The 22594-nt window shown below is 43.7% G+C and overlaps 1 protein-coding gene across 1 annotated transcript in view; it reads left to right on the top strand.

Annotated features, from left to right (window-relative positions):
• Positions 1-22594, top strand: part of LOC145409272 (uncharacterized) — a 104320-nt gene that overhangs the window by 22309 nt on the left and 59417 nt on the right. Inside the window, exons 10-22 of the mRNA XM_080279752.1 lie at positions 197-334; positions 11673-11740; positions 12613-12791; positions 13222-13289; positions 14162-14254; positions 17668-17718; positions 18507-18653; positions 18976-19083; positions 19371-19480; positions 20073-20163; positions 20518-20618; positions 21747-21887; positions 22150-22309. Coding sequence (XP_080135878.1) covers positions 197-334; positions 11673-11740; positions 12613-12791; positions 13222-13289; positions 14162-14254; positions 17668-17718; positions 18507-18653; positions 18976-19083; positions 19371-19480; positions 20073-20163; positions 20518-20618; positions 21747-21887; positions 22150-22309 — 1455 coding nt within the window. The remainder of the gene's footprint in view (positions 1-196; positions 335-11672; positions 11741-12612; positions 12792-13221; positions 13290-14161; positions 14255-17667; positions 17719-18506; positions 18654-18975; positions 19084-19370; positions 19481-20072; positions 20164-20517; positions 20619-21746; positions 21888-22149; positions 22310-22594) is intronic.

Genomic DNA, 22594 nt, shown 5'->3' with positions numbered 1-22594 from the left:
CACATCTCATCAACACATCACACTACCACACCATTGTATCACCACACCACACCACCACATCGTCACACCACACCACAACACTAGACAACACTACCCCACCACCACACTAGACTACAGTATCACACCACACAGCCACACCACCACACCATCATACCACAGCGCAGCACCACTATTAAACCACCCTCCTACCCCACAGAGTCTGCTCGAGGTGGTGCACGACTTATTTGAGGAGCAGACATCACTGGAGAACGTGGTGCTTAAGACTCTGCAGAGGGCGCAGAGGTTGCTGAAGTGCGAGAGAGCTGCTGTCATGTTGCTCGAGGACGGCAGCGAGGTCAGGCAGGGCTTAGGCACGGCGAGAAGGGGGAGGCAGGATAGGGTTAGGCAAGGATGGTTGAGACAGGGAAGAACTGGAGGCAGGGCAGGGTGAGACAGGGAAGATGAGAGGTAGAGAGAGGGAGGGGAGGGTAAAAGGCAGGGAACGGGCAAAGATCTGGCAGGGCAGGATGGAAGGCAGGGCAGGGTGGGACAGGGCAAGTTGGGACACTTTACAGAGTGCGGTAGGGAGGGGGGAGGCAGGGCAAGGTGAGGCAGAGGGGGTGGCTGGTAGGACAGGTGAGGTAGGGCAAGTGGGGAGGCATACTAAGGTGATACAGGGGGAGGGGGGAAGAAGCAGGCTGAGGCAGAGAAGGTAGTTGGAAGGACAGGGTGAGACAGGGAAAGGTGAGAGGTAGGATATGGTGAGGCAGGACAGAAGGACAGGGTTAGGCAGGGAGAGTGGGAGACAGAAGAGAGGGAGGCAGGGAGGGTGAAAGGCAAGAGGGAGATGAAGGTAGAAGGCAGAGAACAAGAAGGTATCTGTTATAGCAGAGTGGGAGTCAGGGCAGGGTGAGGTAGGGAGGATGGGAACTAGGAGACAGTGAGACAGAGCATGTTAGGAAGGAGGACAGGGTGAGGCAAGAGACGGTGAGGCAAGACAGGGTGAGGCAGGGTGAGTGGGAGCAGGAAGAGGTAGGAGGAGACGGGTGGGGACAAGGGAAGTAAGAGGCAGGGCAGGTTGGTTGAGGGATTGAGGGAAGTACTTTATTATTTATATGGACAGCTTCAAGATGGAGGGAGGTGTCTGTGTTTCCTGACTGCCAGATACTTTTATATCGTATGGCATATTGCTGGGGTATGATAAATGGAATGATAAATTGTATGATAAGTGCTGTATAGTGGAAATATCTGCAACCCCTTCACTACGAGAGAGCTCCCATAAGATTAATAATATCGTCTAAAGGTAATATTATTCAAAGACTTCATTTTTCATTATAGTGAAGGAATAAATCGAATCTTCATAGTCCCTTCACTAAGAGAGGTCTTCCCTATTTTGCATTAACTCGTCTAATTATCGCAGGAGTAAATAAAGAAAAATAGGGCATCATTGCTGAGACACGGTTTTAATAGGGATAATAATTGTTTTAAATGGCATAATCTTCCAATTTAATTCAGGTCTTCAGTAATCAAAGTGTTCCCCTTAACCCTATACCTAAATTTAACCCCTTCAGCCCCAAGACACCATACTTATTTTGAGTCTTGTTACCTCCAGACGATCTTCCCAAGATTTTAAGAGACCCTTTTGTCGTGACGGGGTTAGAAAGAGCCTCCATTTCTCTCCCTAAGCTGAATAAAATCGTCTGAAAGTAGCATGAATGAAATAAAAAAATACGTCACCGCACTGAAGGGGTTAAAGTAACAGGAGGACGCATTGCGAGGTGGTACAGATTTCGTAACCCCTTTTCCTCAGCGATTTATTTCCTACACACCACTTCCCCCTTAACATGGTGCCGTTGGAGTTTTTGTCGATGCCAGGAAGAAATATGGAACGAGTCAGTAACAAGGATAATAATATATGAAAACAAAAATAAATCGCTGAGGAAGAGGACCTACGAAGTTCCTTGTGCCATCTGGAAAACTACTATGGCTAGGAAAATACTGAGAAAAAAAAAATGTCAGTCTCTCTCATCACTTATACACAGTCAGTCAGTAGAGGCAGTTCAGAAAATAGCCTAGAAAATACCTATAAGTTTGGTGGACATGATAATTTGTGGAACTGTACATTTTTATTTGTGGTGGCAGATTTTTTTTTTTCGCTCGGTGACGTAATTCGTTTTTATTCTTGATGTTACTAGATTATTATTGAAATTTGGAAAGATCTCTAGCAATGAAGGACGATTTAAGATGCACGTAACCCTTAATAAATGAAAAACCCCATCATAAGCAGAATAAAATCACCTGGAAATAGCAATGAATAATAATAATAATAATAATAATAATAATAATAATAATAATAACAATAATAATAAATACATCATCGCAGTGAAGGGGTTAATGCCTGTGCGCCTGTGTTGGAAGATCCTAGTAGTGTAGATTGATTTATGGTGTGTAGGGGGGGGCGTGGACCCCTCCCTCCCCCTCCCCTACACCATCCCCTATATCTATACCCCTTGCGTAAGTGTTGCACGGGTCATATGCACGGTTCACGCCCCACTGCAACCCTATTCCCTCACTCCTACCCCCTCTCCCTTGCAATCCCTTTCCACTGCAACCCCCATTCCGTCCCCTGCAACCTTTTCCTCTAAACTCTCTCCCTTGCAACCCCTCCTTTCAGCCCCCTCTCTTGCAACCCCTTCCCTTGCAACTCCCTCCCTTGCATTACTTATCTGCAACTCCCTTCCTTCCTCTTTTTCAAGCCCCTCCCTCTCAACCCTATCCCTCCTCTGCAACCCCCTTTCCTTCCAATCTTCCACTCTCCTCCTTTTCAACCCCCTCCCTACAGCTCATAATACGGGAATTTTTAGATAGTTCACTCCTCTACCAGCGCCAGGCCTTAAACTATCACCATCAACATTACTACCATCATTGCTACCACCACTACTACTACTACTACTACTACTACTACTACTACCACCACCACCAGTAACATGACTACTACTGCTACGACTACTATCATCATTGCTACCACTTCTGCTACTGTCACTACCATTACTGCCACCACTAGAGGCAACACTAATATTAACACCACTACCACACTACTACCACTACTGCTACCATCACCATATTCATAGCATCACCAGACCATTACACCAACATCATCATATCCCCACACGCCATCGCCACACCACCACTACACCATCAGACTATCCTCACCACCACCCCACCACCTCAGCATTATCATAGTATCATTACCATCACCATCACCAACTCAGTACCATTAACACACACACACACCCATACACCACCACCACACAACTAACATACCACCACATCCCCACCGCACCCTAAAACACTTCGAACAAGCAACACAAAGCCATACAACCACACCCCATCACACACCCATATCCCCACATCCCCACCACACCACACCACACCCACCCACCACATCACTCCCATATCATGCCCTCACCACATCCCCACCACACTACACCACACCACACCACACCACACCACACCACACCACACCACACCACACCACACCACACCATCACATTTCCCCTACCACATCCCCACCACACCCTTTCCACAGCACACCACACTTACCAAGCACATAATGAGAGATGGCACACACGCCCTGGTCCCGTAGAGTGCCACCTAACCCTCCTCGTGGCACCTTGTTAGTCTCGAGTATACGTGAGGTAGGGTGAGGTGGAGTGAGGTAGGGTGTGGTAGAGTGAAGCAGAGTGTGGCTGAGCGATGGAGGTTTAGCTTGTGTGAGGCAGGGTGAAGTTAAATGAGGTGTAGTGAGGCAGGGTGAAGCAAGATGAGAGTGATTTGGAGTGAAACTTACTGAGTTACTGAGACGTGTAGTTTGTGTGCACTGAGGAAGCTACAATGACGCTTTTTTACATTTCATTCTTGCTACCACCAGACGAATGAAATTACGTTTAGATGGACCTCTAGCGATGAAGAGGTCCGATTAAAATTCCCTTATCCCTTGTGTCGAAAAAAGTTGCCTGGTGGTCTTAGGAATGAAATTTAAGATCGTCATCATATCGACAGAGTTGAGTGCCTTAGAGGTGGTGAAATAGCTTAAGAAATTCACCCCAACACTTCACCACAGATATGTTAAATACTAAAAACTGCTATCGTACCATATCGATGCATGTAATATACAGTAGTGCATTTCAGACAAAACACCTAGCACAAGAGTAAACTATTTGTGTGTCTATAAGTTCAGACTAGAGGACGCTAACATTCACGAGGAAATTTCGCTTTCTCGTTTTCCTTGTGATTATCAGCCAGCATGGGGCATAGTTACTTTTGATTAGCACTCTCCCTCCAAGCAGAAGGTCCATTGCTGATGTGGACCTAATCTGGACGGATGCTGATACAAATACAAAGGTGATTTTTCTTGCATTTCAGAGAATAGTGATAGAGCTTCATGAATGTACAACTTTTTTTTACTTGTTTTAAAGAAATGTATTAATGCACTAACAGGAGGAGGAGTACGTTTTCAAAATAGGAGGAGGAGGAGGATACAGAGGAGGAAAGGAGAGAAGAGTAGGGAGTGTGAGGAGAGACAGTGGGGGGAGGGTGGTGAAGGGCTTCCAAGGTGCTCGAGCAGGCAGCTACAGAACTACGGGAAGCATAGTGAAGTGTCCTGAGGCAAAGCAGAACATAGCAGTGGTCTCCCCCATAGCGTCATCGCCGTCCACAATCACCATAGTGCCAAAGAAAGTGCCAGAGAAAGTGCCAGATGGAGGTGGGAGTAAGGTGGAGGAAAGTGGAGTGATTTTGGGTGTAGTGGAGGCCGTGAGAGACATGAAGGAGATGGTGAGGAAGAAGGGAGAAAGGATGTTGCATAGAAAAGCTAATGGAAAACTGAAGGACCTAAAAAACAACGAGGGAGTTACAAAAGAAGATACCGCTGATGACGAATGCAAAAACACTACAATAGAGAGGAGGACAGACGAGCTAAAGGAGGAACTGAAGGCCATAGAAAAGGAACTGTTCTGGGAAGGCTACAGAGATGAATCGAGGGAGATTTATGATCAAACAGAGACAACAGGAGAGAAGAGCTTAGGAGAGGAGAGGATAGGGAACGACCAGATACATTATGAAGACGAGAGGAAGCTATCAACAGAAGGCAAATCCATGGGCGTGAAAAAACAGGCAGACGACCAACAGAATAAAAGGAAGTCGGAAGAATCCTGGAGCGTCTTATGCAACGGTAAAGAACAGAGGACAACGGGAAACAAGCGAACAGCGGAGAACCAAAGAAATGGCCTGGAGGACGCCAAGCGAGCAGCAGGAGATGGAAGACCGGGCGGAGGAGATGAGGAGGGGGAAGAGAGGAAGCCCGAGACATCGCCCCGTGAGGTCCCCTGTACAGGCAAGGTGACCAAAGAGCCACCTTGATGTGTGATGTCTGGGGGAGGGTGGGATGGGGGAAGGGGGCGGCCTGGAAGAAAACACACACACACACACACACACACACACACACACACACACACACACACACACACACACACACCTTGTCTAATAATTCTTTAAAGTATAATCTAAGCTCTACATGTAAATATCTGACACTTTAGAATACGGTTATTTCCTAAGCTAAAGTAAATCGTTCGGCATTAAGCACATAAACTAGTGAAGCTGCTACGTCCTAAAGGGCTAAGCATATCGTGATTAATTACTGATGGGTGAAAGTCAGCTCTAATGTAACTGTTTATTTATTGGCTGCATAATCTTTGTAGTTGTTGTAATTGTGGTTCAAAGTTTATCTGGACTCGAACCTGGTGGATTGGTGGCCCAAAATGCCTCTCTCCAGCAATCCATCCACCTTGTTTTGGCGGACGGGAAGTGAACTGAGCCACGTACGGTATGTATTCCCGGAAAGTGGAGCCGCAGGACTATATAAGTGCCACCGCTTGAAGGAGTCCCTCCAGCACGGCAGCTTAGTCGTATCAGCACTGAGGAACGCCATTAGCAGTTACTTTCCATGAGCGCCTTTTATCTGTTAGTGGTTTCGCCTATTATAAGAGGTAAATGTAACTGACACCAAAACAAAAGAAGAGAAGTACAACCCATCATGCGTCTGAACCATCCAGGCCGCCACCTCCTTCCAGACACACCCCTCCTTCCAGCTTCTTACCCCTTTCAGTCCGATGATGCATTTTTCATTTGATGCTTATTATAACACAACCTAATTATTCACCGCAGGCTAGACTCTTGAAACAAAGGGAGTGAGAGATAGCCTACAGTAACTCTCTTCGCTGCTAAAGATCTCCCTCAACTGAACAAAACTGACTGTAGGGAGCAGGAGTGAATTATAACAAAAAATCCGTCATCGTAGTGAAAGGGATAAAGCCCGCCTCTTGTGCTTCCTCCGTTATCAATCTCATCGTAGTTAATGCCAAGCGTTTTATAGAATGAGCTTTTCTCGTTTGTGTGACCGTCTACCACTGTTCGCTACTTGAATATTTTGCGCTCATGCTGTTTTTTGCTGCCTTTTTTACTAAGCTGTTGATTTTTTTACTTTTTCCAAAATTACATTGTAACTATAGTGCGTTTGTTCTAACCTGACAAACATCCCGTACCCTTTTCAGCTCAGTATATGGCATAGTGTTGTTAGATATGGAAGGCTGATTTGACTAATAACCAAGAAGACTCATTCCTCCCTCAGAGCTAAAATTAAGTGAAATTCATGCAAGTCCACCTCACTAGTGCAGTTGTGGAAATGGCTCAGCTCTGTCAGGTGAAAACAAACCGACTAGAAGGGTCGTATTGCAAAGCCGAAATTGCAAAGGTGAGAGCAGATCCCTAATTACTGACGGTCATTTATGGAACACCTGTTATTATTGGATGTGATTAGCCTGCATCCCACTTTGCAGGGTGTAGTCTGCAACGATACATAAAATTTCAGACAAGTTCCATCATCATCACGTGCCTTTAAAATTATCGCCAAAAACTGGTCACTGCTCCACACCTTCCAGATCTCAGCAACAGTAATACGGCCTAAAGTGTTTTATAATTATTCAGCTTTGTATTATAACTTGGCGTGTCATATTATACCACTTCTATAGTATAGTTTGGAGTGTTATATTTTTCTATATAACAATGAAAGGCGCTATATTTTTCCAGCTCTATAAGTGTGTCATTTTTCCGCTTCTATAGTTCAGAGTTATAGTGTTAATTTTTACATTACAATTGAGAGTGCCACATTTTTTTTTTTTTTGCTCTATATTACATGTGTGTCATATTTTCCAGTTTTATACCATAGCTAGAGGTGTCAATTTTCTGTTTCACTATCACAACATAGTGTCACATTTTTTGAAGACTGTGCCACATTTTTCCAGGTCTGTGCCACATTTTTCCAGGTCTGTGCCACATTTTTCCAGTTCTGTGCCACATTTTTCCAAGTCTAAGCAATATTTTTTTCCAGCTTTGTGCTATAACCAAGTGTACCATACATTATTTTTCCAGCTCTACCAAGCGTGTCACATATTTCCATTTCCGTATAATTAAGAGTGTTATTCATTTTTCTCTCGCTGCTGCTGCTGCTGCTCATCATCATCATCATCATCATCATCATCACCATTATCATCATTATCGTCATCATCAGGAACATGGAGCTAAGTTATGTTGTCTGTGCCTAGGAAATATTGTCAACCTCTGAGCTGATTCTGCTTCCCGTCTCAGAATCATAAAGTACTTGTCCTTTGTCCCTGTGTGTGTGTGTGTGTGTGTGTGTGTGTGTGTGTGTGTGTGTGTGTGTGTGTGTGTGTGTGTGTGTGTGTGTGTTTTGTAGCGTTTTTTCAGTTGTACAGGAGATATTATAATGTCAAATCATCTCCTATACAATTTTCATGTTCTAACCACCTCATTATATCCAGCGTTGATTTTTTTTTTATGTGTGTGTGTGTGTGTGTGCAACAGATCATGAAGAAGTTATTAGTGACAGGATTTATTTATTTATTTATTTATCTTAGTATTGCTGTGGCCCCAAACTCATCTCTAAACTTGAACCCGGTGGAGTGCACGCTGATATTCCCTTTCTGCAGTCCACCATTCTCCTTTCGGGGGATAGGGAGGGAGTTGAAGGAAGTCTGTATAATCGGTCAGTCGCCTGGTTGCATTAGTGCCACCACGTGAAGGCGTCCCTCTCCAGTACCCGTATTTTAGAAACAGATATGAAAAACGCCCTTGTGTGTGAGGAGAATTAATGTGATAAAAGATTACACACCTTATTTGGATCTCTTTGTCTCCTGTCTTTCTCTTGTGTCCTTCCTCTGTGTCTCTTGTCTTTCTCTTGTGCCCTTCCTCTGTGTCTCTTGTCTTTCTCTTGTGTCCTTCCTCTGTGTCTCCTGTCTTTCTCTTGTGCCCTTCCTCTGTGTCTCTTGTCTTTCTCTTGTGTCCTTCCTCTGTGTTTCCTGTCTTTGTCTTTTGTCCTTCCTCTGTGTCTCCTGCCCTAACTTGTGTCCTTCCTCTGTGTCTCCTATCTTTGTCTTCTGTCCATCCTTTGTGTCTCCTGTCTTTCTCTTGTGTCCTTCCTCTATGTCTCCTTTCTTTCTCAAGTGTCCTTCCTCTATGCCTCATCTCCGCATCATTGGCTATTTTCTCCTTATCAGTGTATTACTTTCGTCTCGTTTGTGTCCATCCCTCTTAAGCATTTCTGTGCTTCCTTCCTCTCTTTTCTCATTTCCCTCTCTTTTTCAGCATTTCTTTGCCACACGTGCTTTCATGCCCCTTTCTCTCTTTCTTATCACTGTTTCACTTCTCTCATTTCTTGCTTCACTTCCTCTTGATCATCTCTCTGACTTTCTTTTCACCATGTTTATTCTCTACCCTCCTTATCATCTCTCTGCCTCTCCATCTTTCATATCACCATGTTCCTTCTCATTTCTTGTGTTCTACCCTCTTTATCATCTATGTGCCTCCCTCCCTTTCTTATTAGTCTGTTTTGTCTCTAATTTTTTGTACCTATCCTCTCCATCATCTTTGTCTCCCTCCCTTTTTCTCCCCTTCTCTCGCCTCTCATCATCGCAGGGGGATGTGAGGATGAAACTCCCTGATTTTGAAAGCGGTAGAGAAAGGGGATAAGGTTGTGTGTTTACCATAGAATTTTGTGAGTTATTATAGATATTATGTGTGTCAGCTATGATTTTAACACTTCCAAACCGATGACTTTTTTTTTTCCCATTTCATTCTCCTTTCCAGACGATTTTATTCAGCTTAGGGGAGCGTTTTGTGTGCTGGAGGTGTTAGGTAATTCCCTTTCCTTTAATGCTTACAGATTCTTTCTAAGCTGAGCATAAATCGTCTGGTGGAAGCATGAATGAGGCGAAAAAAAGACATGGGATTGAAAGGGTTAAGAATGCTAGTGATAGGAATATTAGCCAGGCCCGGGAAACACAAACTCACTCACGCTTAGTTCCCGACGCTCAATTCCTTAGATAAATTCCTTACGATCACTTCCCTACGATCAATTCCCTACGATCAATTTCCTACGATCAGTTTCCTACATTCAGTTCCCTACGATCAGTTTCCTTACGATCACTTCCCTACGATTAATTCCCTACGATCAATTCCCTACGATCAGTTCCTTACGATTAATTTCCTACGATCAATTCCCTACGATCAATTTCCTACGATCAATTCCTTACGATCAATTCCCTACGATCAATTCCCTGTCGTATCTCTGGTTTTGATTTGCAGGAAGGATAAGGAGGCCCTCTCTCTCTCTCTCTCTCTCTCTCTCTCTCCTATTCTAGCTTCATAAATAGATCTTACTTGTCAGACGAGAATAAGTGCAGATTATAACCTTTTTTCTGTAGGAGGATCAAGGGAAAAGGCGTGTCAAATTCTTCCCCTGTGTAATTCTTCCTGTAAAACCATATTAAATTTAGGAAAGGGAATAAATCGTATATATATGTCTGAAAATTCCACTACAGTTATTTTTGCAGTCTAAGTCGTTTAAATTCTAAGGCAATCATAATTAAGGGTGTGAGTTATCAGTTATTATTTATACCAGGGTCGTGTTCTAGGTCGCTTTGTTGATATTTCGAAACACCTCTTCCTTAGCGATTTATTCTGCATATTACACCCCAGTATCTTGTATGTTATTGATGCAAACTCTGTCGAAAATAAAGTGACATGAATAACACAGAACAACATGTAAAGGTGTAATAAACATAATAAGTCGCTCACAAAAAGGTGCAACGAAGCCGAGAATGACACTATCTTTATCATATTACTGGGCTTTGCAAACACCTATGGCTTGTATGTGCCTGCATGTCTGTGTGTGTGTGTCCTGTGGTACCCGTCATGCAATATATACTGTACAGTCGTGGTCAATAGTTCCTTTACACCTCTGAAGCTCCTAGGTGGTGGTCTAGTGGATGAAAAGTGGACTGCTAACCAAAAGGACGCGAGATCGGCTTACTCTTACGGGTTTGGGGGAGGGGGAAAGAGCTTGGGAAATGAAATCTTCGTTAAAAGAGTCTTAGCTAATCTTCCGTAGTACCCACTGACACGCCATCATCTGAATGAGACAGCTCTAGCATGTATTCAGTATGGACGGTAGGCAACAGCTGTGTGTGTTACCATCTGTTGAGCGTAGGAGGATTGCAGAGTGTCATGGAAAGGACTTTTAACTTGATGCACGGAGTTTGTAACATAATAACGATAATAATAATAATAATAGTAGTAGTAGTAGTAGTAGTAGTAGTAGTAGTAGTAGTAGTAGTAGTAGTAGTAGTAGTAATGATGATGATGAAGATAATAATAATAATAATAATAATAACAACAACAAGACTCAGATTAATAAAATTTCAGTAAGTCACAGGACAATAAGGATAAAGTGTACATGAACAACTGACCACGACTGTACGTCTCTGTAATGCACGTCCTTGCACGACACCTGGCATGTTACCTCACCACTCCCCTCCTCTGCACATGAGTCAGGGGGCCCGTACCCTTGTGGGCTTAGGGGGCTTACAAAGCCTCTCCCTCACCAGTGTATATCCCTCTACGGTACCCTAACACCCTCTTGTGTGCTGTTTATGCAGAATGGCAAACCGCTTCTCCATAGTTAAGTAAAATACCTGCATTTTTTAAAGAAGATGAGCAGAGGAAGGAAAAACAAATTAAATAAAGAAAATAACCAGGTTTAAAATACAAATAACTTCCTGGGGGTGAAAGGGTTAATGGAGATAGATTTGAATTCCTTTGATCTGATGACGTATTTCTCTCTCTCTTTCTCTCTCTCTCTCTCTCTCTCTCTCTCTCTCTCCTCCAGACTATTTTCTTCATCTTCAGGGACTTTTGGAACTTGAGGGGTTGGGTATAATCTTAATTTGGGGTCTCCCGAAAGCTGAATAAAATCGTCTGGAGGTAGAAAGAATAAATAAAGCCCTGTACGTCATCAGAGTGAAGTGGTTAGCCCCCTTTCACCCCGAGGACTCTCACGTCACTTAAAATCGTCTACCGTGAGCCAAAATAAACTACAAGCTGTCCTCGCACTGGATTTGAACTTTCGTAAACAGCAGACAAGAGAGACCCCTGAGGTATTGCTTTTAATTTCTCTTATTTATGACGTTTTTCTTTACAGGATTATCGACATGTCTTACTCTGTGTGTGTCTGAGTGTCTTCTTGTTTAAGTAATCTCAATCCGAGCTTGATTTTTCAGAAACAAAGCGTCAAGTTCTCCAAGATCTTCGAGTTGAACTGCCCCGTGTCTGGCCAGGCGACGAACAAGTGAGTAACATTAACAGGATTTTAGTTCCAATATTTCGTTTTCCATTTTATAAAGACGAGCAGGATTACGTACCATCAGCTCAAATTATATCCGATAGCTGCAGTGTATGTACAGATAGATAAATAGACAGATAGATAGATAGATAGATAGATAGATAGGTAGGTAGGTAGATAGATAATATACATGTGCTTAATCATCAATAAGCCTTTCACTACGAGATGTGTGCTCTCCCAAATAGTATAAACTACCTCGACAGTATGGATATAAAAAGACGCTACCACACAGGACGGGCTAACCATACTCCTCTGTCCCATTACCTTGTCCCTGTATCGCTACTCCATTCTGGCTAGCGTTAGGGAGGAAACAAGATGAAATTTCCGCCTTGATTGAGTTACTTATATATGCCAGCACTTTCTTTATAAATTTAATGAGCCTAATCTTCCCCCCTTCCTGCCCATTCTCTAATCTCTCTCTGTCTCTCTCCCCCTCTCATCCCTCCTCTGTCCCTCTCTCACCCCTCTTCACTCTCTTTCTCACCCCTCTTTTCTCCCTCTCTCACCCCTCTTCACCACCTCTCTCACCCCTCTTCTCTCCCTCTCTCACCCCTCTTCTCTCCCTCTCTCACCACTCTTCTCTCCCTCTCTCACCTCTCTTCTCTCCCTCTCTCACCACTCTTCTCTTCCTCTCTCATCCCCTTTTTCTCCCTCTCTCACCCCTCTTCTCTCCCTGTTTCACCACTCTTCTCTTCCTCACTCACCTCCCTTTTCTCCCTCTCTCACCCCACTTCACTCTCTCACTTACGCCTCTTCTCTCCCTCTAACACCCCTTTTTACTCCCCCTCTCATCCCTCTTCTCTCCCTCTCTCACGCAGCGCAAAGGAGGTAGGGACGAGTGAGTTAGCCAAGCATCTCCTTCACTTAGCCGAGCAAGTGGCGTCAACGGGGGAGAATCTTAACATAGCAGACAGTTTGGAGGTGGAGAAGGGCAGCTCTGGCAACGTACGCTCCATGCTGGCTATGCCCATCAGGAACAGGAATTTTCAGATTATTGGTGGGTGTGGAAGCGTTGTCATCTTTATTGCTGTTATTGTTATGAGTGTTATTTTTGTTACTACCATTACTGCTGTTGCTGCTGCTACTACTACTACTACTTCTTTTATTATTATTATTATTTTCATCATCATCATATTTCCAAAGAAGTTATCATTGTGACAACAACAACAACGATACTACTACTACTACTACTACAACTACTACTGCTACTACTACTAGTACCGGGTGATGATGATGGTAAAAATGACGATAGTGATACTGATGGTAGTGATTATGATGGTAATGACAGTAATGCTGATAATATGAATAACGTTGAAGCTTAAGATGATAATGATGATTCGGCAAATAATAATGGTGACTACAATAATGATGATGATGGTGATGATGATGATGATATACCTCTCACCTGCCCTCTCTTTCTCCCTCAGGTGTGGCCAAAATCATCAACAAACTGAACGGGCAGCCCTTCGACGAGAACGACGAACAGCTCTTTGAGGTGAGTGGCGGGGGTTAAGTGGTAAGGAGGGGAACCTCGGAGCGAAAGGACGCGAGATCAACTGTCAGAGAACTTGGGTGAATAGTACTGATAAGTGGTGGTAGTGGTTGCAACATAGACTGCACGGCGAAAGGACGCGAGATCGAGTGTGGAGATTTGGGTGAATAATGGTGATAGATGTGAGTAGTGGCCAAGTGGTTGAGACGTGGATTGCAGGGCGAAAGGGCGAGAGATCAATTCTAGACTGGGGTGGGGAACAGCCTGGAGATCTGACTGAGGTGGTGGTCAAGCGGTAAGAAGGGGGACTGTAAATCAATAGGACCCAAGATCGATTTTTAGGACTGAGGGGAGATGTTTGGGGATCTGAGTGAGTGGTAGTGATTGTTGTTTGAGAGGCGGTAGTTGACCCTTTCAGTTCAGTGACGTTTTTTTTATAGATTTAATCACTCCACCACCTCAAGGTTGAAATCTGACCCCTCCCGTTAGAAAATTCTACCCCAAAGTGGAAGAAATTGTCTGGAGGTGAGATAGCAAGAATAAAATTAGAATAGGTCATCGGGTTGAAAGTATTGAATGTGTTTTTTTGTGCGTGTTGTAGTTCACTCAAAAAGGTAATTCTTAAGTATTGTAAAACGGCCTAGATATGGGCGGAATAAAGTAAAAAAATAAAGCATGCACAAAACCGTCTGAAGCTACCAGAATAAAATTTTTAAAAGTATTTGAAAGTAAACTAAACTAAACTGTTCTTTCAGAGCTGCTTGTTACGTAGAAGACTTTGACAGTGATGTCTTTTCTGGGAAGTAAAGAGAGTAAGCCATAAAAAGATTAAATATATGGTGTGGTTTGTGTTATGACTGAGTTTCCTTCCACAGGCGTTCACCATCTTTTGTGGCCTTGGCATCAACAACACCCTCATGTACAACGAGCTGGAGAAGGCCATGGCCAGGCAGAAAGTGGCCATTGAGGTAAGGCAGGTGGGGAGGTAGGGAAATTAGGCAGGCGGAGAGATAGGGAAGTTAGGCAGACGAAGGGGGAAACAGGGAGGCAGGTGGAGAAAGGAGGTAGGCAGGAGGGATGGAGATAGGAAGCAAGAGGAGAGCCACAGGGAGAAGCAGATTGATAGGAGGTAGAGGGAACCGTGAAGGCAGCCAGGGAGGTGAGGCAGAGATGGAGGGAGGCATAAAGGTAGGAGGGAGAAAACCATGACCAGGCAGAAAATGGCCCCTTGAATGAGTCAAGCAAGGAGACAGGAGGGAGGGAGACCATGGCCAAGCAGAAAGTGGCTTCTGGATTAGGCAGGCATGGAGACAAGCAAGAAAATGAGGCAGGGATGGAGAGAGACAGGAGGTGAGGCAGAGGTGGAAAGAGACAGGGAGGAGGCAGAGGTAGGGAGAAGAGTTTTTTTGTAATAATCAACAGAAGAGGCAGGAAAGAATGAATAACAAAGAGGGTAAAGAGAGTAAAAATAAAGCAGAGGTAGAAAGGAATAACGAAGGAGTTAGAAAGAGTGAAGAATAACCGAGGAGATAAGGAAAATAAAATATAGTAGGTAAAAAGGCTAGTATTGTAAGGGTACGAAGGAATGAATAACAGAGGAGGAGGGAAAGGGTATGAATAAAAGAGGAGGTAAAGATAGGCGCCAGGAAGGACGTAGCCATTAAGATGATTGCCAGGGTTTAGAGGGGTAGGGGGGAGGGAGGGATGGAGGGATGGGGGGGATGGAAGGGGAGGGAGGTGAGGAGGGCATGGAAGAGATTCACAAAATTCTGTTATTACCAACGCCAAGGAGGGTATGTTTTTGTCTCGCTTTGTTTTTCTGTCTGTCTCTCTGTCTCTGTTAGCAGCGTTATGGAAAAACAGATTTAACTGCACCAAGTCTAGAGTAATGACTGAGAGCGATTAGAGGGTCAAGTGATTACATCTGGGGGGGAGGAAGGTCAAAGGTCAAGGTTACGATACTGAAAATCATGAAGGGGGGGATACGGGTGCTGCCTTGGCGAAGTTACGTGCTCACTGAATGCACTTGTTTGCTTAGTTTTCATAGTCTTCAAAAGAAAATTCTTGTGAAAGGCCAGTCGGAGTGTCGGCATTGCAAAGGTTTGATTCCCTCAGATCAGCGGTTCCCAAACTTTTCCAATCTATGACACTCTGGACAAAATACAGTAATATCTGTGACCCCACCTACATGATAAATTTGAAGACACAACTAAATGGCGTCTCTCGAATTATTTAGATGTGATATTTTAACGCTCGGGAAATAATATATAGTGACAAGGTACATGCACATAAAAAACACTCAGAAGGTAAGGGGAAAACTAGTTGATATGATTAAAATTGTAGTCTGGTACCAATTAAGGTATCTGTGGTTGACACGCACAGTAAGGACACGGCAGAGGTCATCCTGTACGTGTCTTTGATTAACTGCGTTGTTCTTATTTCATGTCCAGCAGGTTGGAAATCGTCACTTTGCAGAAATAGATATGCGAGACTGACCTCAAAACCCAGTCAGTCAATTTGCTGATAACTGTGCAGCGCTCCATTCACACCCAAACCTTCGTCACACTCCTTTTCACGAATGTGTCTTTCGCATATGAGTTCCTTCGATGTTGCAGGAATTAATATTGCATTGCCTCTAAATATACTCTGCACAACATGGATAAGAGAAAGAGGATTCTTCACAAATCTTGCTTAAGGAAATTTATTAAGAAAATCAGTCACTGGTGGTTCTAGATGACGAAGATTACGCCATGGCCCGCCTGAATATGTATCATGATCCTCAGCTTGGGAGCCATTGCCTGAGACCTTCAGCGATTGGATCCCTTCTCTGGATGTGACACGATCCGATCAAGCAACTAAATCCGGACAAGGAGACATTCACTGGGTTCCAGCTTCAGCTTAAACACACACACACACACACACACACACACACCTGTTGTCCTCACTTCTGTGAGGACAATTCTTTTTCTTGAGAACAGCAAGATGGAGTTACAGTAGAAGAAAAAATTTTAAGTAAATTTTTTGTCTCTTTTTACTTGTCACTTGCCTTGGCTGAGAGAGGTTTGGTATATTTCTCTGTTCAGTGATGTTTACCTTTGATATGATGCGTCAGGGAGGAAAGTAACGAACATGCTCAAAGTGTGAAGCAGACGCGGTGGAATTGTAGGCTAAATTTTGTCCACGACTGTACACACTGGAGCTGGAAATCCATGAGGCAAATTACGTTCAGTTGCCTAAGCTGGTTATTTACGTCCCTTTGTTTACATTAGCTTACCTCGCTTGGCTGGGTCGCCTCCGTCAACGTTGGGATTTCATTCATTATTCAGAGGCGAGTGAGGCGCGTCTATGGCAAGAGATGATTAACCTATTCACTGTGATTATTACTTTTTTTTTTTTTCATCGATTCACTTACTCATTGAAGGGCTTTCTTTAGGTGACTCTACACTGAGGTGCCAAATGGTGTATTGCAGCCCGAGAACCCTTTACGGCTTTGGGTGTGTAGGAGCCTGGTGATCTAGTGGGTTAGGCTCTCCAACCCGATGTGGCTCATTATAATTTGCAGTATATACGAGGGTGGTTGGAGGTTTAGCCACATTATGATTTGCAGTATACACAAGGGCGACTGGAGATTTCTGATCATTTAATGCCTCTCAGGAATGAATCGTCGTAGTGAATTATGAAAATCGTCCAGAAACTAGTCTTAACCCTCTCACTGTCGGGAAAACTCTAGCATTCTATCCCAGCCAACGCCAGATGATTTATGTATTTTAGACGATTTATTTATTTATTTATTTTTAGTGAAGGTGAGGCACAACAACCTGAGAATTTAGTGTTTTTACAATTAGCCATCTTATACCCGGAACAACTCTAGTATTACACTTTCGTTAACTGCAGCCGATTTTATTCAGCAGAAGGCAAGTCATAGGAACCTGAGAGTGTTGATCCTTACCATTTCACGTTGGTTGGCTACTTATAATGGCAGGCAGAAAAATCAATCCACGTTTATAGCAGAACAAATATGAAACAACTACACAACACTCTGAAAAGTCTGCTAGGATTCGCGGACTGCAATACTGGTTTTCTAAAATCATCGCTCACAGTTTCACTATATGTCGTAATGGCGTGAATCTTCTTTTTTTTTTTCTCTCGAAATTGAACAGCGACGGACATAAATTCTAATCCACCCGATAACGATAAATTGTGAGACGGTGAGCGGTGAGATTCGGATTCCAGTGATGCGATATCGTAGGCCAACAAAACTTTCCATATTATCACGTAAAAGTTTCATAACTGATAGACTGAGAGGTGGAGCGTTATTTATGTCCTCCACTGTGTGTCTTTCTTTATACCTGTGATTAATTATGTCTACCTTCGTCTCCAGGTGCTCTCCTATCACGCCACTGCATCTGCTGAGGAGGTCCATTTGTTACAGGTAAGTCCCCCCACTCCTCTCTCTCTCTCTCTCTCTCTCTCTCTCTCTCTCTCTGCTGAATAAAGTAGGCTGGTGTTAGCTTGAGAAAAAGAAGCAAAAATAAGAGTAATAATAATAATAATAATAATAATAAAAATAATAATAGCAGGACAGTAATACATAAGACGGCTTTGATTGACTTCACCTTTAATATTATACTGGATAAGCAACTGAAGGGATAATATAACACGGTTCTATGAGTTGGAATATGTAAATGAGAGAGAGAGAGAGAGAGAGAGAGAGAGAGAGAGAGAGAGAGAGAGAGAGCGTCACCTTGGCAGAGATGAGCCAACTTGCAGCCCAGAGCAGGACAAACAGACCGTCTTGAATTATGCACAAGTATTCAGTGCTCTCTCTCTCTCTCTCTCTCTCTCTTACTGTTAGTCAACTGATACATCAGTCAATCTTTTTATATACCTGTCTGTCTATCTGTCTGTATCTATCTGTCACCCAGTCAATCAGACAACATATCATTCTATCTCTCTGTCTATCTATCCATCTAAATCTATCTTTCCATCATGAACACCTACTACTTGCATGTTTACTCCCTCCCAGCCCTCTCCCTCACTCCCTTTCTCTCTCCCTCACTCACTCCCTTCTTCCCTCACCCACTGTCTCCCTTCCTCTCCCCCTCTCTCCCTCCTTCCCTCACCCACTGACTCCCTTCCTCTCCCCCTCTCTCCCTCCTTCCCTCACCCACTCTCTCCCTCCCTCGCTCACTCACTCACTCGCTCACTTTTCGCCCCCAGAGAGAAATAATCCCGGACTCAAGCAAGTGGAACCTGGGCTCCCTCACCTTTGACGATTTCTCCCTCACTCAAGATCAGATGGTCCTCGCGGCCGTCAGGATGTTCTCTGAGCTTCGATTGACGTCACGCTTCAAGATCGAGTACAAGGTGAGAGAGAGAGAGAGAGAGAGAGAGAGAGAGAGAGAGAGAGAGAGAGAGAGAGAGAGAACAGAACTGCATTTAGAAGCTGGAGAGACTAACTGATAATATAGAGCAAAAGTCCCATACCCCAATAATTGAGAGAGAGAGAGAGAGAGAGAGAGAGAGAGAGAGAGAGAGAGAGAGAGAGAGAGAGAGAGAGAGAGAGAGAGAGAACAGAACTCTAGCATTCAGAAGTTGAAGAGTAACTGATAACGCGGACCAAAAGCCACGTACCCCAGTAATTGTCTATCCTTGTCATATTCTCACCAGCATCACTTCTCGTCCTCAGACGCTTCTCCGGTGGCTGATCACTGTCAAGAGGAATTATCGAAATGTTCCCTACCACAACTGGAGACACGCCTTCAATGTGGCTCACAATATGTTCGCCATGCTTAAGGTAGGTGAGAGAGAGAGAGAGAGAGAGAGAGAGAGAGAGAGAGAGAGAGAGAGAGAGAGAGAGAGAGAGAGAGAGAGAGACTACATACAGAAGATTTAAAACGTTTTAGAGAAAATTTAGGAACGGGGATAACGAAGACTTTGTCCATCCCCTCTAGTTCAAAAAAGTCTCCCCAAAACTAAATAAAATAACCCGAAAGTAGTAAAAATAACGAAATGTAGTCGTTCGTGGATTGAAAATGCTGCGAGCTATAATAAAAAAAAATATATATATGCTTTCCATTTCAGACGTGCGACTTGCTAGGTGTGTTCGATGAAGTGGAGTGTCTGGCCATGTTTGTCGGCTGCCTCTGCCACGATTTGGATCACAGGGGAACCAACAACTCTTTCCAGGAGAAGTGAGTTAAGGCTTCATCATCATCATCATAATCATCATCGTCATCATCATAACTCTATTTCTCACTTCTATGTAGCAGAATAATGTTAAATAGTCCAGAGGTCTACACGCCACTCATTTCAGATGTTCATCCATCCATTGTGGGTTGGTAGGTAACTCTTGGGGAAAGTAACCGTGGTAACCTGGATAAGACAGTGCGCTTGTATAACAGAACAGTGGGTGAATGACCTACCACAATCTGAAAGGCTTAATTTACGGATATGAACATCGTGACCAAGCAGCATACGACATCTGCACATCATTACCTTTACCTTTGATTCTTAAAGTGAACCCTGTCATTAAGAGGACGTATGATCCTAGTTCTTGCTTCCTGCAGACCATTATATTTTGACTTTGGAAAGACCTCTCATGCTGAAAGGGATAATGAAGGCTATATTTAACGCCTCCAGTCCAAAGAGTTCCTCCTAAACTGAATAAGATTGTCAGGAAGTAGGAATAAAATCAGAATATGCCATCCGAGTGAAGTGGTAAATAAATCTTCCTCTCCCTGGGACCAACTCAGCACTGGTTAATTCGTCTCTCTCTCTCCCCAGGACCGGTTCGGCGCTGGCTCTGCTGTACGGCACACAGAACACCATGGAACAACACCACTTCAATCACGCCGTCATGATCCTTAACTCGGAGGTACGTGGGAGATGGATTAAGTTACTTTAGCATAGATTAGGATAGGAAAGGTGTGAGTTACATTTGGTTAGATTAGGTAGGAGTAGGATAGATAAGGTTTGGTTGAGTTACGTTATAGTTGGTAAGGTTAGTTTATATTAGCTTAGAGTGGGGTAGGTTATGAGAGCTCAGGGTAGATTATGTTAGGCTGGGTTAACTTGGGATAGATCAGATTAGGATATGCAGGCTTAAATTTGAGTAGTTACTTTAGGATAGTTGGTTAAAAATTAGAGTACTTTCGTGTTAAGTTCTGAATTAGTTTTGTTTTTGTCTCGGTGAGTGAAACAGCGTAGTAACTTCCGATTTCCTCCCCAGGGCCACAATATATTCAGCAACCTCTCATCGTCTCAGTATACACGGGTGATGCACATTCTCAAGCAGTCCATCCTGGCTACAGATCTCACAGTTTATTTCCAGTGAGTTATCAGGCCTTGTTTTGATAGTGTGAGTGTGTGTGTGTGTGTGTGTGTGTGTGTGTGTGTGTATGTGTATGTGTGTCCTTTCTTCCGACGATCAGCTGACGTACCACTAGGCTAGTATGTATAATGTAACTTTCCTCTCTCTCTCTCTCTCTCTCTCTCTCTCTCTCTCTCTCTCTCTCTCTCTCTCTCTCTCTCTCTGCATGTTTTTATCCAGCTTACTTTTAAAACATGACTCTCTTTCATTTCGATAAGAAAGACTGATATGGTCCTCTTTTAATTCCCTCACAACGAGAAGTATATATACCTTAATCTGAATAAAATCGTCTGGAGAATTCGACGAAATTGTCTTCAGGCACGTAGAATATTATGAAAATTTATCACTATTTTTTTCCTCTTACTTTCCTCATTATGTTATCTACTTTCATATTTTAAGTTTGCAAAGACGAATTGACGTGAACTATTTTTGTGACGCTAAGCCGTATTTTCTTCAGCTTAGGAGGCGTCTTCCATAGCGTTTCCTATTGCTTTTATGTCTTAGTATTCTTCTGTATGCTAAGTATATGTTCCCAGTATCTAAGTACATTGCATAAATAACGTGCGGGAGAATATCGATGTTTAGTAACGAGAAATTAACTGATAAGGGTGTCTAGGAAACCACCCTACACCAGTGAGGATACGTCTCTGTGAGTGAGTTGGCGGTCTAGTGGAAGGAGGGTCAGGGCTGGACGGAGGGTGATCGTGATGTTGCTCTGTCACTCCCTTACCTGCCACTCCCTCCCATGGGCAAGGTTAGGTGTCAGTTCTCCCTCCTGAATGATGGAGAATTCGAGGCCCCATCTTTACCTTTAAAACCGTGCTCTTGGTTTCATCTTCAGCCCGATAACATATATTTACTTAAATACTGGGTTTTTCAGATGGTTTTTGCTCAACTTCGGAGGGACCTATCGTAGTGGAGAGGTTAGTTAAGGCTGTATCAAACTTGTCCATTCTGTAAGTTCTCCCTAAGTTAAATTAAATCGCCTGCAGTCAGTAATAATCAACTTTAAACCTCGTAGTATGAAGCGAGTTAATGACTTCGCTCTCTCTATCACTCCCTTACCCGCGACTCCCTTCCATGGGCAGGGTGAGGTCCCAGTTCTTCTCCCTGGTGAACGACGCAGAGTTCGACGTGAGCTTAAGGGAGCATAGGGACCTCCTTAGATCCCTCCTTATGACTGCCTGTGATATCGCCGCGTCCACCAAGCCCTGGGACATACAATTCAAGTTAGTACATTTCTAGGGTCACTTACTTGTAGTTTAACTAGTGCTTTGAGGAATTTCGGTTTCGAGATTATTCATTTCACACTGGTATCATGAAAATCAGTGAATTTTTAGAACCAGTTTGTAGTGTGATCATTCATTTGACATATATCACAGTTTCACGACCAATGTTCATGCTGCACTGCACGTAGCTCTTCGTTGTGGATAATTAGACACCTTAACACAGAGCTGGTAGTCTCAAATTCTCTCCTGCCATCCTCCCCAGGGTAGCCAAACTGGTGACTTCAGAGTTCTTCGATCAAGGTGACCTGGAGAAGACCAAACTGAAGATCACTCCACCGGCACTCATGGACAGGGATCGAAAACACGAGTTGCCCCTGCTGCAGATGAGGTGGATCAAGGACATCTGCCTTCCACTCTTTGAGGTGATCTATTCTTAGTGTTATATCAACCCTCTTACGGTCGGAACAACTCAAGCAAACGCCTGAGTAAGCATTCTGATAAACACTAGCTCAGTAGTAGAACAGGACTATACTACTACTCTAAATCGTTCCCTAGCACTTCTTCGTGAAACCATATTATTCTGGAGTCAGTCTCGTGTCAGTCTATTGTCTATTATACAACTAAACCCATTTTGCATGTCCCTATTGCTCTCCACCTTCAAGTATGAGAAAGAAAGCTTGCCAGCCCACCGATATACGGACACACCT

The sequence above is a fragment of the Coenobita brevimanus genome, chromosome 80 (genome assembly GCF_032717465.1).
Source record: "Coenobita brevimanus isolate Jiangsu-jjx chromosome 80, ASM3271746v2, whole genome shotgun sequence".
Lineage (NCBI taxonomy): Eukaryota > Metazoa > Arthropoda > Malacostraca > Decapoda > Coenobitidae > Coenobita > Coenobita brevimanus.
Note: the sequence above shows the minus strand (reverse complement) of the source record. Positions and strands in the feature narration are given on the sequence as shown.